The sequence below is a fragment of the Pseudopipra pipra genome, chromosome 5, assembly GCF_036250125.1.
Source record: "Pseudopipra pipra isolate bDixPip1 chromosome 5, bDixPip1.hap1, whole genome shotgun sequence".
Lineage (NCBI taxonomy): Eukaryota > Metazoa > Chordata > Aves > Passeriformes > Pipridae > Pseudopipra > Pseudopipra pipra.
In genome coordinates this window covers 62878535-62895298 of record NC_087553.1, presented here as the reverse complement: position 1 = coordinate 62895298, position 16764 = coordinate 62878535, and the positions used below count along the sequence as shown (strand labels likewise).

Genomic DNA, 16764 nt, shown 5'->3' with positions numbered 1-16764 from the left:
AAGCTGAAAGGTTCCCTCATGGGGATGGTTCACTGGCACCACGGGGGTCAGGTGTCAAAATGGGCCAAACCTCCCCAGACTGCAGAGCCTGCTGAAAATAACCTTGAGCTTAAATTGTGGTCATGCCCTGAGGTTGATATCTTGATAACTTATCTTCTCTTAAAGGAAAGAAAATTAAATCTACTTACAGTTTACAGGCTTTCTCCTAATGTCAGAAGTCCATTTTTAAAAACTTGTACAGTTCACAGAATCACAGAATATGCTGAGTTGGAAGGGACCCACAGGGATCATCAAGTCCAACTCTTAACCCTGCACAGGACCATCCCCATAATCATTCATTTATTTTTTCCAAAGCAAAGCTCAAATTACACTGAAAATGACGTGATAAAGCAGATTTGTGCTAATGTGCCTATACAAATAGGTAGTATATAGATCATGCTGCCAAAAATAAGTATTACCTGGACATCAAATGAGTATTCACTGTTTCTCTTGTACTTTATGTGAGTAGGAATCACTGCTTCTGCCACAGAGTCAAGTTAATATTTATTAACAGTTGTTCAACTTAATGTTGTCTGACTTGTTTAAATAAATGCTGCTGCAGGTAATTTTTCTAGTTGCATATGAAGTGATGAAGCAGTGCTTTAATAAAAATCTAGCTGCAGTATGGTCATGTATTTTCTTCCCAACCCCTCCTGTTTTTCATAAAAGGTCATTCCATTACATTGGTTTCCTGAAATGCTTCAGATTTATTAATCGTCTTCAGGGTACAAAAAATACAAAATCTACTTATGAAGACTCTAAGCTATTTTGCCTTGATTAGAATAATTTTTAAACTACTTATATCTTCCAACTATGTTATCAGTTTTTGCTTTCTTGAATGCCATCACTGCTCTAATTAGATTGACAGCTTCTCATAAAACCATGCCTTCAATTATTTCCTCTGAAAATATCCACTTGACTGTATCCCATTTTTAATGACTCCTGAGTTCATGTATTTTTTCTCTGGTGCAACTACTTGCCTTCAGGATGTTTGGGGTTTGGGGTTTTTTGTGACAAATAAAGTAGTGGGCATATGGTACATTTTCTTTTACTAGTAAAACAAGGAGGTAATTTTTTCACTTAAGAAAGACAATGAAAATAAAGACAAATCAGAATCTTTTGTTAGATTGTGATTCATGGAAGTGAGCACTACTTTAAATGTTTTCATAGTTGGGTGGGATTTTTTAAATAACTGGCATTGTTTTTGAAGATAATTTATATTTCATTTCATTTATCTATAATAAAAGATCTAGTATAAGCACAGAAGCTCAAAATAAAGCATGCCTAAAATTACAATAGATAGTACTCAAGAACCAAGACCCTCTCATAACCGGTCAGCAGATGCCTCTGCTAGAAATTGCAAATCAATTCAGTTCAAAATTAAATGCTTTTTGAGTCATTCCCTAGAGACTGGAATTCAGCCTTTAAATACACATGAGAAACCATCAAATGTGAGTCAATAAAACAATGCATGAAAAGCCACTTGTCCTGGCGAGACTCTTCTACATCAGCTTTTGAGAAAGCACTTTAGAGGGTTTGCAATAGCACAAATTCCACAGCCAGCATAAAACCAAACTGTGTTAACAGTAACCTTTACTCCTTTTTCTTACCCTGTGCCAACAAGATGACATTAAATACAACTTCACTTAAATAAATTCACTTATTAAATTAAAAAAAGTTGCTTCCTGTAATTTCAAGGCTACATTTAAAGGAAACCATAGCTGCACTTTAGCTACTCCCAAGGCTGGAATGAAGTTGTTTATTACCAAAACTAGACAATACCCTGAGTCTCTGAAGGAGAAAAGCCAGGGTGAGACTCAGTCCAGGTGGAGACAGTGTAGACGTGCCTGTGCATGACTGAAGGGTCACGGCTCCTCGCAGATGATGGAGGTCGGATCAGCCCATGGCATGGGACGCGTGTCCACCTTAGGACATTAAATCCCCACATGTCACCAGTTGTATCTACCACACACTGATGTCTAGCACCACCCAAGATGCTTGAGGCATCCAGGAGATACCAGACCTGATGGGGTTCCATATTCTCCTCTGGCAGGTGCTGGAAACGGGGTGATGGCATAGGGAACCTTGCTGTAGGTCTATGGATATGAATGGTTGAATCTGACTCCAGGTGGAGCATAAGGGGGCTGTAGTGGATATTCCTACTCTGAGATACCTGAATGTACATCGTGGCCCAGCTGACATTTTTAAATCTCTTTAGGGTGACATTTTTGCTTGGGACTGTAATTAGTCAGTATCTGCCTTCCTAAAGACAAGGATAGGAGGGAAAAAATCAGGAATTCATACAAGCCCCAACATTTTCTTCTGAAATAGTTTATGTCAGAAAACAAAATTCTGGATTTCCTTCTTAATTGGAAAAATCTGTAATTCAGTTATTGCTTTACACTCAAAACTGAGTTGGAACTATACCGAAATTCCCTAGGTCATTATTCATAAATACACAGTTTAAATCTCCATATTTTACTGACAAATGTCAATGTTGTAAAGCTCAGTCACAGAAAAGCCAAAGAAAATTAACCAGTTGTGAGCTAACTTTACCTCATCTTTGGGGAAGGGACGGGAACGGCTCTTAACCAGTGTCAGAGTTTTGTGAGCGTTTTACTTAAAGGGCAAACACCACAGTCCATTCCTTCTGATCAATTTGTAAATTTATGCTTCGGATGTTAACTCAAGTAATTAATCAACCCCCAGTATCAATACAGGCTGGAAGATGAACAGATCAAGAGCAGCCCTAATGGGAAGGACTTGGGGGTGCTGGTGGATAAGAGGCTGGACATGGCCCAGCAACATGCACTGGCATCCCAGAAAGCCAGTTGTGTCCTGAGCTGCATCAAAAGCAGTGTGGGCAGCATGTCAAGCATGCCCATCTACCCTGCTCTCATGAGACCCCACCTGGAGCACTGTGTTCAGCTCTGGGGTCTCCAGCACAGGAAGGACATTGACCCATTGGAATGAGTCCAGAGAAGGGCCACCAAGATGATTTGAGGAATGGAGCACCTCTCCTATGAAGACAGACTGAGAGAGTTGGGGCTGTTCAGCCTGGGGAAGAGAAGGCTCTGGGAGACCTTGTGGCAGCCTTCCAACACCTCAAGGGAACCTACATGAAAGATGGAGGGAGACTACAAGAGCATGTAGTGACAGGACAAGGGTGAATGGCTTCAAGCTGAAGGACAGTAGGTTTAGGAAAAAATTATTTACTGTGAGGGTGGTGAGGCACTTGAACATGTTGCCCAAAGAAGTTGTGAATGTCCCATCCCTGGAAGTGTTCAAGGACAGGTTGAACACTTGCTCAGGTGCTCTGAGCAACCTGGTCTAGTGAAAGGTGTCCCTGCCCATGGTAGGAGCATTTGAACTAGAAGGTCTTTAGGGTCCCTTCCAATTCAGGTCATTCTGTGATGATAAATTTACCAGATGGAAGCCCTTGGCTATGGGCCAGAGATACCACACCACCAACTTCTCTGTATTAAATGTCTAATATTCTTATAACCTACTTGAAGCAGACAACTTTTTTCCTATCAACGATTGCACATTTTTAACAAACTTTATACATGTCTTATGACAGTTTAGATCTTAAAAGTTAGATTTCTAAGGAACATCCCAATCAATTAAATTTAAAATGCTTCATATGCTATTATATCAGAATGCTCTGCAGTAAAATGTTCTACTTTAAAAAGTCCCTCAGTCTCCATGAGCCAATCTATTCCACCCTATAAGTTCCCTGAATCAAGGTTTTTTTCATGTATAGTGTTCACCACAACACCCTGCCATAACTGAATATGACAGATGTCTTTCAAAATTCCTCTGGATGAACAGCAGCTAGCATCAGAAAATCGCATCTTCAGAAGTATTTTGCACCTCATTCTGTCCTTGGAAAATGGGGCGCCTGAAAGCACTGATGTGTGTGAATGCCTGAGCCAGCCAGCCAAAGTCCCCAAGTTACACACAGCAAAACAGAAGCCTCTAATGAAAAGATGTTCAGAAATAGGCTGAGGAGATCCACTTAGGAGTAAAGCACAGAAGAAAACCTTAAACATTTCTGGTTTTAAAAATGTAAAAAATCTGTAATTTAGTTCCTCAAAAATATTTCCAGGATAGAAAATGTTCTTGAATTTTACATATCCTGGTCAGTATATTTCAGTGGAGAACAAATAAACATTTAGTTGTCTCATGTAAAGCAAAAGTCCTTTAGATTATCACATTTATTTGATACATTCTTCAGAGCAAATATTTACCCAAACTTCCATTAGAACTAGCACACACCTCTTTGATAGTCTCAGGGAAAATTGCAGCTAAAGCACATCCAAGTTTATTTTGGTTGAACTCGTGGCAGATTATGACTAAAGACTTTTTAAAGAGTTCATTACATCTTTGACCTCCTTAAGCAAAGGTTATCACAAAGCTGCCTGTTTGAGTGAATTATGACTTCTGGTTGGTCACTAGTGCCTGTGATATTACTTATTACATGTTCAGTGATAAATTTAAATCAGTAGTTAACAGAAGAAATCTCTACCAAGACCTTCATTATGGAATCTAAAAATAGCAAAACTTCATTTACAGGGAGAAAATTATGAGCTTAATGTATATATGTGCTGAGCAAGCAGATAGAATATTTCAACAAATTCACTATTCACATCAAAATTAAAAATTTAAACTTAATCCTTCTAAAAATTGAAACTTGCAGGATGAAACAGCTCCTAAAGATTATTTTTTTAATCTAGACTTCATTAATGTTCATATTCTTCATCTTAACAGCTAATGCTGTCAGCATTTATTGATTCAACCTTCTAATAATTACATCATCCTTCCAGTATGTCAGAAAATGTCAAGGTGACTGTGATGCCATATGACTGGAGCATGACTCCAGTGTCACAAAATATTTGTGTCACTAGTTTATCCAGAAACAGACATATAGCAAATCTCAGAGTGTTAGAGGAGCAAAATACTGACTTTATTAATAATCCGCTATGTAAAATGTTTCAACACTTCCTGTAATGCTGCCAAAACAGCCTTGTCAAGTAATTGCTTAAACAGTTATATTTAAATAAACTAGAGCTTAATAAGGGTGCTTTGGTTCAAATCACATCTTCCCAAAACACCACGAGATGTTTCAACATTCAGCTATTCAATTTGACTTTATTGGGGGGGAGGTTGTCAGAAACCAACCAACCAAAAAAAAACAACCAAAAAAACCCCCACAAAACAACCTTTTCACGCAGCTGCTAAGTATCTTTACTTTTCTTCAATGAGTCCTTGTGTAACTCATGGATTTCTCCTGCATATTTTTTTCCTTCAAGCATTCAAACAGCTCAAGCTAAGGCTTATGTCGATACAACTGCTTTGGTCACAGACTGCACCGATTTTAATAATTGCATTATTTCTCCTAGGAGTTGAAATGAGACAAGAATTCCAGTAAGCTGATTCATTTGATAAATGTAAATAATTCCTAGTTCAAGGCTTTCAATACCTTTAATTTATTGTTTTGAGCTAAAAGGCATATTTTCTTTCTTTTCAGAAGCAAAAGGCAGTGTTCATATAACAGTAGGTCCAGTAGGTGACCGAAAATAATTAAACTCAAGCAATGGATGAACTTTTAAACTATAAACACATATATTTTGTTAAAGAAATTAAAAATCATCATTCTTTCCTCCTCTCTTTCAAGAACTTTTAAAAATAAGGTGCCCTGGACTGACATGATCACCCTGGAATAATGGACTTTATTCAGTAATAAAATCCAGCAGAGCAGAACTGAGGAACAACCCTACCTCTAGGAGTAAGGACTTCATGTGAAGTTCTGCACTTTTCTTCCTGGAGATTTTGTAGCAAGGATGACTGGACTGAAATCACTTTAGGGTTTACTTGTGCTCCTGTGAGGTGGTGCTCGCATACAGGCAAATGCATTTTAGATTCTTTACAATTGTCACGTTAAATCAGCCTCAAATTTTCTGACCTCATCAATGTTTTGTAATCAGCTAACATCTGTTTTAGCTGTGGCACAAGCTGTAAGCATGACTTGTGCCCATGTAAAGGCGTAATCCCTTCTTCTCTCCACCCACCAATACTGCTGATGATGGCTCTGCCCTTCCCTCTCTGCATCAAGAGAGCAAGAAGCTGGCCCTGCTCCCACTGTGCCTCACAGCAGCATGAGCTTGGTAGCCTCCTTCTCTAGTTCACATGTTTTAGCATCCAATAAAGATGCAACCATACCAATCGTTCCCTACAAACAGCAATTGCCTTCCACTGGTATATTCTTGAAAACTGGGATATTCCTTTCAGCAGACCTGGACCAGATTTTTCATATGAACCATCTCTGAAAACACACAAATGATTATCAGTCACAACACTGATAACAGACAAGCAAACAGTGAAATCAACTAGTAGGACAGGTGATGATCAGGATTTAACAGAGGTCTCTTAGGCTCCATTTTCCCATAAGCCTGATTTTTTACCACATGTAATCAACTCCACTTTGAAATACAATAAATTGCCAGATATGGGGGAAGCAGTCAGATCACGACATTTGCTTGTCATAATATGCCAGAAATCAGTTTACAAACTTGTCTGTGAAATTACAATAATAACTGTTTCCCAATAAAATTTCACATTTGCAAGGGGCTTCAACGCATCTTAATTGATGAAGTCCAAGAGCCCAGTAATTTCAGCTTGAATGTGCTATCGCCTCCTGCTAAATACAAAACGCAGGGAAAATAATAGGCCTGGCACAACAGGAAAGTCAGAAGAAGGGGCTCTGACTGACTGTCACAGCACAACACATGACAATCAGGCATCACAGAAACAGGCTTGGGACAAGAAGCTACGCAGGCAGGCACACTGGCAGTGTGAAGTTCATGCAGCCATGGGAACATTTGTGTAATATATTCTTGAGGCATACAGACACAGAATGCAGTTTTAAGATGGTCCTGAATTTCTAGGTGATGGCCCTTTTTCACTACTTTGTTAAAAGTTACCTCTGTTACTACACGTTACCAAGCAACTGTAGCCTGTCAATACATGTAGCTCTCAAAGCATAATGGCAATATCTTTTAGAAGGGAAAGTATTTTGTTATTGTTAATGCGATCGATGAAGGCTTAATTCATTTTTCCTTGACTTTTATGCACTATTATCCACATTATAATAACAGTCATGAACAGTAAAGATTGGGTTTTATTGTTCCAGCATGTCTGTACAGAATAATAAAGAAGAAAGTCCTTGCTTTAGAGATCGTGCTCTAACTGTTGAGCAAATAGGACAAATGTTATTGTTAAGAAAATAATATAATAAGAAAATAAAATAATAACAAAAGATAATTGAGTCATACATTGACATTTCTCTAATCCATGCCAAAAATGAGTAATTTACCTCTATAAAAACTAGAGAAGATGGATTTTAAAGCAAGATTTAGAATCATAGAATCATTAAGGTTGGAAAAGATCTCCAAGATCATCAAGTTCAACCTTTAACCAAATACTACCATACGCACTAAACAATATCACGAAGCGCCATGTCTACTCCTTTTTTGAACATCTGCAGGGATAGTAACTCCATCACTTCCCTGGGGAGCCTCTCTCAATGTCTAACCACCCTTTCAGTGATGAAACTTTTCCTAATATCCAACAAAAACCGTCCTTGGCACAACTTGAAGCTGTTACCTCTTGTCCTGTTATACTAGTTGTCTGGGTGAGGAGATGACTCCCACTTCACCACAACCTCCTTTCAGGTAGCAGTGGAGAGCAATAAGGTCTCCCTGAGCCTCCTTTTCTCTAGGCTGAACACCCTCAGCTCCCTCAGCCACTCCTCCTCAGACTTGTGCTCCAGTCCCTTCACCAGCTCCATTGCCCTTCTCTGGGCACACTCCAGCACCTCAGTGTCTTGTAGTGAGAGGCCCAGAACCAAGCACAGGATTCGAGGTGAGGCCTCACCAGTGCTGAGTACAGGGGGACAATCAGTGATCTGGTTCTTCTGGACACTCTGGTTCTTACACAAGCCAGGATGCCACTGGCCTTCTTGGCCATCTGGGCCATCACTGCTGGCTCGTGTTCAGCTGACTGTCACCCAGTATACCCAGACCCTTTTCCAGCTGGCACCAGTTTTTTACAAAAAATAAAAATTTGGAATATGGCTGTTAACAGCACTCAAAGTGCACCAGCTGAACATGGTACTTGAAAATAGGATGAAAAAAGGAGAGTGAGGAACAAATGCATATGTCTATATATATGGGGTTGTGTGTATCGATTTATATATTATTTTCCATTATTAAAAGGATCTACAATTTTTACAGTTTAGAAAGTGTTACAAATTACTTTCAATAAATATTAGTATAGAAAAAAACTAACATTGAATATTTAATCTCTTAATATATTTTGAATTAAATCCTTACTGTATTGGGATCAGGATCTTCTCAGAGGTACGAGGTAGCAAAAACCCTGATCAGGTCACAAACTTTTACATTAGTTCTTTACTACATGTATTTTATAAAAAATTAAAATGCAATTTAAAAAAATCGCATTAAAATTCAGTTATGCTCTAACCTTCCCCCCATACCATTTTCTGGCCACCCAGGGGAAAAAAATGGATGTATATAAGACCTGAAAAAACATCACTGCTGAATAAATGTACTTGCTAAATTGGACCAAAATTGGCCCCAACACGTCAATTAGCACTTTGGATTTGGCTATGTAAAACTATTTCTAAAGGCATTTTCTTGTTTAAAAACTCCAGGGGCTCCTTTACAAGCACTGCCACACTGGAAAACGTTCCTCTGCATCTCCAATGCAGTGATCACCTCTGATCTCCTCTGCAAAGCATTAAGTGTTGCCTGTAGCATTAAACAACCACCTGCACCCACTATTGAGAGCTAACAAATACAAGAAACATTACATGTGCCACTTCCATGGAGGTTCATTCTCCTTTTCAACCTCGACCACCCAGGTACTAGCAGAAGCCATAGGTATATTTAAAAGGTTAAAAGCTTGAGGTATTTTACTGTCATCTTCATAATGCTCCAAAGATATTTGAAATAAGTTATGGAGCAGACATCATCACTCACTTTTATGAATACTAAATTGTGGACTAACTCAGAGCTCCTCAAGAGATTAGGCAAAATTGGATTTTGATGCCCAAGAGCTGCTGCTGCCATGGCAGGGGTTAAGGCAAACCTGACAAGTTCAAGAGTATCTGTAGAAAAGGGTAAAAGTTTTCAGGGTGATTGGATTGGGCTCAACTAGAAACTAAAACTAGGCCAGTTTAAGTATTTTCTGTGTAGGTTCCCTCTCTGGTTAGCTTGTTCCTCCAACTTTGGGGAACTTCTGTCTGCCTTATCCAATTACATGTGGGGAATTTTCTTCCTCAGCAGTTAAAATATTTGGGGATACAGTTCCTGTCAGGCAAGCATGGGTAATTACTGCCTATGATAATGAATATATGCTGTGTTAATAAATCTGAAACCCTTTCTACAAGGCACACATGATAGTCAATCATTTGTAGAAATGGTCAACTTTTGGCCATGAAGATTATTTAAGTAGTAATTAAACAGCATGACACACATACTTTTAAAGTTTTATCAACATTATGGTTTCTTTACGTACCATTTGTAGGGGGAAGTATCTTTAAAACTAAACTCAAATGTAAACTTTCTTGACCAATGTCAGTTTGGCACCAACTCACTATTTAATTGATTGTTAACAAATTCTCCAAGATATGACTGCTATACAGACATTTTATCTTCCTGTTAATTGGTAATTATGCATTGGCAGAAAAAACAGTGTTTCTTTCCAATTATTCCAGAACTCAGTGATTATTTAAACTTTACTAATTAGCAGCAGAGGGCTGGTACATCTTCTGGGCAAATTGTATTTGATAACCCCCATTAAAATATACATGGCAGTAGTTGACTTGCAACAAAAAAAAAAAAAAAAATTGCAGTTCAAAGGGTATTAGATACAGCACAAGGCAAATGGGGGCTTATTAAAATTTCTCCAACTGTTCTAATGAGAATGCCGAGGGTCATTTCTTCCTAGTTTACCATCTGTTTGGTTTCTGGCAACTATCTCTGGTGTGAAGGGAGGGTCCTGGAGCCCATTTGGCTTGTCACAAAGTAAACCAGGGATCTAGAGCAATTTCAGTGAGTTACAAAACAGCACTTCAAGATCAGTAGTGTGTACGTAGCTGAAAACTTTCTTAAGAGCTGTCATTTACCGACTGTTCCTTACTTTTTAGAGCTGTGAACAAGCACAGAGAGGCAAAGAGTGAGCAGGGGGGTTAAATTTTATAGGCTCACCTAACAAGAAAAATGCAACAGTTGGCCTTTTTCCATCTCACAACGTTAGTGGGGGATATTTTCCTTTATCTGTCAAAATCTGAAAGCAAAACATTGTCCCAGAAGCATCAGTGTTTGAACATAAACTGATGACAAAACCAAGCCTCTGAAAGCTCAAAACCACACCCCTCATCCAGGAGCAGTGGGAGCCTTGGATGCCTCCAAAGCATGGTCCAGACTGATGCTCTGACAGAGCTGGGGCACATTTTCTGTGGTAACCTGACACTGTGTGTGTCCTTCAGCCACCCAGCCACCCTTTCTTTTCCTTCTTCATCTGCAGATGAAACCAACAGCAAGCAGCATCACCAATGACATCCACCTACAGTTACTCTGTCCTAAGGCTGCTCAGAGTCAAAGGGAACATGGGACCTGGAAACCACTTTTATCCTTTTCCCCAATTCCCAATTCATACAGAGCTAGATCAAAATGATCCTTTATCTAGAAATTGAGAGGGATTTTTGGGTTTGGTCTGCTAAGCAAACACATATGTAACCAAAATACCAAGCAGAGGATTATGTGAAGGCTGCCTTAATCCTGTCAAAAGGCAATAGAATATAAAAAAAATAGAGTATAAGATCATTTACTTGGCATTACATTATTTCTGGTGATTGGTCTTCACAGGATTTCCTCTAGGAAATTTATTATTCACCATATTTCAAAGCATTTTTGTAACTATTTTAGTGAGAGTGTTTTGGGTGTTTTTTTTTGGTTGGTTGGGTTGTTTGTTTGTTTGTTTGTTTGTTTGCTTTAAATCTTCACAGTACAGAAACAAAGAATTGCAAAAGAGGAAAGATTGCAATATGATACTTCATCTTTTATTTTTTCCTTTCTAGCAGATACAACTTCAGGCACTAAAATGTTATCAGGTAACATCACTCTCATAGTCTCTTATGAAGTAGCCCATAGAGTTAAACAAAACCTAAATTTCTTGAGCAGTTTATGAGGTCACAGTAGAACAGAGACATCTGCTTTAAAAGGTCATAAATTACAAGTTGTATAAATCTACACAGAAAATAAACCAAAAACTTTCTGTTATCTAATTAGGCTTGTGGCAAAAGTTTCCAGTGTAATAAGAGCTTGGAATCCACTGTCTCCACCACAATAGAGCCTATGAACTTCTGAGAGGACCTTTCCAATCTAGATTGGAAGATTAATGCATATCCAAATGTTATCACGAAATTATTTGTTAAGTCCATGTTTATTAAAAGGTAAACATCACTGTAGTAATTATGATTTTGCATAAAATTAGGGGGGTTGGGGCTTAGCTATAAAGGCTTATGTTTTCCACTGTAGTTTGTAAGAAACTAATTACACCAAACTTAAATATAATTTGTCATGTATTCATGATGTGAAAACCTACCAGGGAGCCAGAAAGCCTTGGGAAGAACCTGAATGCGTGGAGATGCAGTGTGAGTGGCAGGTCAAAGGCAGGCTTTGATGTGCACAGCCCAGCATATCTGCCTGCTCAACCAGCCTGTCAGCCAGGATGATCCTGTGTAATGAGACAGATTCGGGTCCTCAGCTCACAGCGCTCCTTATCGCTGCTGGGGGATTATGCTGTAATCTTCTCCTTTAATTGTAGAAATGATCCCATGCTCCTCTCTCTCCAGTGCACATGGCTTTGGAGAAGCCAAGCTGTATTTTTGTGCTTAGGTCAAGGTACAGAGTGGTATCCCTACCGCCCACCAAACCATTTATCCTTAGTCTCATTTGCAAACAATCATTCCCATCAAACCCACCACTGCATTTATAGTATTCTAACATGGTTTTTTAGTACTACTGCCTCCCACTTTTCTCTTATATATTTGGACAAATCAAGCAGTGAGAGCCCCTAAGTGACTGTATGGACATCCTGGCTGTATGGGAGGTTAGTCTGATAAACCCCAGAGCACAACCAGATGACCCAAGCTGTTGAAAAAAGACCAAACACCAACAACAACCCTCAGAGACAAGCGCAGAAGAAGGGAAGAACACATATGGATAAAGAGATCCCACGGGAGTCCAAAATATGTCTCCAGAGACAGGGTGTGAATAACACTGAGGGGTATCAGTGTGGCTTGTGAAAAGGGCAGACAAAGAGGGGGATTGCTCTTCAGCAGGCAATGCTGAGGGATGTGGGAACATTCCCAGGTACACACCACACTGATCAGGAGAGGAAAGTGGAAATTATACTGGAGAGATGCAATGGAGGGCATCTGTTGTATCAGGGGATCTAAAGAAGAAAGAAACGCTCTTCTTAAAATTACAATTCAGGATCGTTTCTTTGCTAAAGGATCCTCCCAGCTTGGTTGGTGAAGTTTCAAGCACACACATTTTACCCCAGTTCTAATATTAGCTTTACAGTTTTAGTTTTACCTTAACCTGAACCCAGACAATGGTTCAGCCTGGGATAAAACATTAATATTTATGACCAGGTAAGTTACTAGGCAACTTTTATGCCCAAAAGTGCACATATTTCTCCCTAAAAAAACTGTTAGAAAGTTTCCCAAATAAAAATTTCGGCAAGCTTCATGTCAGTCTAATCCCACAGAGGAAACCAGGAGTTATTTCTTTGGCTACACAATATGTACTAATAAAGAAAGAGAACATAACCCTTAGAATTAAAATATTTTCTTTTTTCTTCAAAGCTTCTTGACGTGGTTAACTGTTATACGTGACAATGATTGTGTCTCCATCAAGTAACTTCCTAAATTGAGTAATTAAAAGATAATTGTAGCCACAACACAGTAACTTATAGCACAGAAGACAGATATATGTATGTTGGGGAGACTTCATATTATCAGGCAGTCTGGAAGATTATGATAATCTAGCGTGACCTCCTGTGTAAGACAGACAAGACCATTTCAATGGTAATATTGCAAGGGAGAAAAAAATATTCCTCCCTATACCGTAAGCAACCACTATCAACCCAATTTCAGAATATTACTATCTCCAGGTTTTAAAGGCCCAGCTTTGCCACCCCCCCATCTAATCTGTGATAAACCACATAAATCTTTGAATCGAGGTCTCTGAACCTGACTAGTCCTTGACATTAAAAAACCATAATAATTTCCAGCAAGGTAAATCTAACTTGAGCATCACAATCACTTGTTGGAAAGGAGAAACAGCTTCTTTATTGATTGGAAATGATGACACAACAAATGGATCCAGGGTTTCTGAAGAAAGTGCTTTATGTTTTCTTCAGAAAACAAAACAATGTCATTCCCACCTACTATTTTACTAAACAACATATTAAATACTGTGGAGACTACTCTGTTTTTCTACTGCAAATGGTAGATTTTAAAATATTGTTAACTTTTGAAACTACCAACTAATTTTTAAAAGAGTATCATTTACATGCTAAATGTGTTTTGGAATCAGCCAGCCTTCTCATCTCTCACTGCAAAGTAGAGATAGGAAAATTTTATGTAGTTCTCAGCCCTGGGAGCCATCAGAACCTCATGTATTGAGCATTCATATAAAATTAAGTTTAAAAGCCATTGCCATTTTTCCTTCACTGTTTACTTTTTCCTGTGACTTCAAAGACACTGCACATGAGCATCATCTGTTACGAAACATTCAGACGGGGGTTTTTTTCAATATAGATACAAGCTTAGGAGGTAGCAAAGAAAAACAGCAAAATGAGACTTTTATTTAAAATATTTCATAACTAACAGCTGTAACACAACTGACCCTACAGCTTACCCACAGAAAGTTAAAAAAAAAAAAGGGTCAGAGATGGCAGCCGTTTTTCCCTGACATAGATGGAGGAATGTTCAAGGCAGAGCATCAGATCTCCCCAGGCAAGATATTTGAGAAGTTGTATTGACAAGAAAAATGAAGTAGCTTTGACTCTGCATGAATGCTTTTGCCTCACTTTGGTTTTTGTATTTTTCCAGCCTGCAGGTTTGGAGCTTCCTCTGGATTGCAGAAAGCACGTACCACCAGTTTAGTTGTTGGTTATCTTACAGTGACTGAATGTGATTCATCAAGAGCCAGAGAATGACCTTTGACAAGTTAAAAAAGGCCACAACTTTCTTCCTGTCATATATCACGTTACTTTGACATGTATCTCAGTAAAACATCCACTGTAAGAGCCCTGCTCTACGAGTGAAGTTACAAATTTAGGGAAAAATACAAACATACTTTGTAAATGCATAGATGTATTTAGGTTCTTAAAATTTTGCTTAATTGTCATTCTTAAATATTTTATGTCATTAAACATGACCTGTATACCTTGCCTAGTGAGTCTGCCATGCTCTTCCCAGTGATGTGATACAAACTCCTATTTTATGGCAAGATAATTGTTTGCCAGTAACTTAACTATCCCAAAAATTTCACATTGATAAGTTCTTTCTGTCTTGCTTACTCCATCAGATTCTATTCACCTTGTAAAGCCTACATTGGGAAAGAAGAAACAGCAGTACAACCTCTTCCAGAAAAGAGAATCTTTCAGTGCCTTATGCATAAGACATGAAATACCTGGGCCAGCCATGCTCTTCCCTTTGAAAGGCTGAGCAAAAGGTTGATCAGTGGTGTTATTCACAGAGGCAAAGCCCTTCTCAAATTATTCCTCAATACAGTTTTAAATGATGTGCTATTTACATTGCATTCATTCATTTAAAAGCAGATACATGTCTGCTGGATGACACGCAGATGCCCAGAGCACTCATGTTCCACATGCATTATAACAAAACTAAGTACCATGAGAGGTTATTATGAAGAAAGTACTAAATTCTAACCCTAACAGACAAATTAACATTTAAACATGCTACTGCAAGTGCAGTGCAGCTGGTGTCCCATACTGTACTTTCATCCTAGACTGCTTGTTAGGAATCACTGAGTCCCTCCATTTGGAGGAACATAATTCTTACAATTATTTGTAAGGATATAAAAAATGCTCCCCAAATAATAAATACAGAAGGTATAGCTGTCAATTATTTTCACAAATTTAGAAGAGATTTTTCAAAAATGGTTGTCCTTAGCACAGCTGCTACTGCTAGATGCTACAACAGAACTTGAAATACATAATAATTACACAAAGCCTGTCATACCCCTTTTACTACAATTCTTTTTTTTTCCTACATGGAAAATAATTGGTTGCATAAAATATCTTGATCAGCATTCCGGTTTTAAGGAAGATGTTATTAAGTGAATGGAAAAAGTTGGTTGACATAAGCTAAAAGGAAACATTTTTTTCAGCCCAAGGACAGTTAGAGGCTTTGGGCTAAATGCTGTAGTTTATACAAAATGTCACACCATTTAGAAATGGCTATTTAGAACAATTTAGCTGCTGAGGGTTTTCTCTCTTGAAATTTATATAATCCACCATACTAGTAACAGGGCTGAGCAAAGATAAAGTGCAGGAAGCAATAAAAGCTGTCTAAAAGCCACCACTGCCTTATCTCATTAACTCCCACTGACTTCCATGTATTATTGATTACTCAGTCTAAATTAACCTGTTTCAGTAATTGTGTTGCTATTGATGTCCTCTGTACAAGCAAGTATTCATTACTTTGGGGTGCAGAATGTAAATTACACTGGACTTACCAAATCCAAAAGCACTGGAACCACCAACACTCTGGGAAGCCTGAACACTGGTTGATGTGTAGAGCCCAGTCACCAGTAAGCCATCAAAGAAGGTACTTGTTGAAATAGTCACTGAAATGAGAGAAATAAAATATGTGTAAATATTTATAAGCAGTATTTTAGATCCTATACAAGTTCTGTGAGCAGGCTCTTGCTCTTGAATGAGATCCCATCATATGGTCCAGTAAATCCATTTAAATTTCCCCAATATTTATGGCAGTTCTGTTATTTTAAATTGGTTCTTGGGAAGTTGCCTTTGCCAGAAGCACAAAACTATGCTGTACACTAAATTGACAATGAGTTAGTAAAATAATGCATTGGAATATATGGCTTGTAAGCAATTTCAAGACATTAGAATATAGTAAATGCAATGAAATAACCAGGATTATGGTACTGTTGTTTCTGGACCTAAATAGAGTGCTAAGTTATGGTTATCAAGCATATTATAGTATTACACACTGAAGTCATATGGGCATCTGAGCCATTCCAGATTGTGTGTATTTAAATAGCTCAGGAATGTATCTTTAAGGGATTCTCAGGTAGTAGCAGAAAACATCAAATAGCAACTACAAGTAACACTGGAATCTATATGTTCTCTGTTAGAATTGACAATTCTTGCAATATTTCTTTAATTCTCATACACACTAATTCTCATATTTTTACTTTGGTATGTTTCAAATTGTATCTTTCTATACTTAACATCAGTTTCACCAGCTCTATCTTAGAGAGACTTAAATTATTAAGTGAAAGCTTTAGGTTTTTTCTATTATATAAATGCAATCTCCTCTATGCCCAGAATGACTTTAATCCTACTGCAGTGTGCAAC

The 16764-nt window shown here is 38.2% G+C and overlaps 1 protein-coding gene across 2 annotated transcripts in view; it reads right to left on the bottom strand.

Moving 5' to 3' along the window:
* Nucleotides 1–16764, bottom strand: part of RELN (reelin) — a 279986-nt gene that overhangs the window by 217581 nt on the left and 45641 nt on the right. For both annotated transcript variants that reach the window (XM_064656747.1, XM_064656748.1), the window contains exon 2: nucleotides 15900–16010. In XM_064656747.1, the coding sequence (XP_064512817.1) occupies nucleotides 15900–16010 (111 nt within the window). The remainder of the gene's footprint in view (nucleotides 1–15899; nucleotides 16011–16764) is intronic.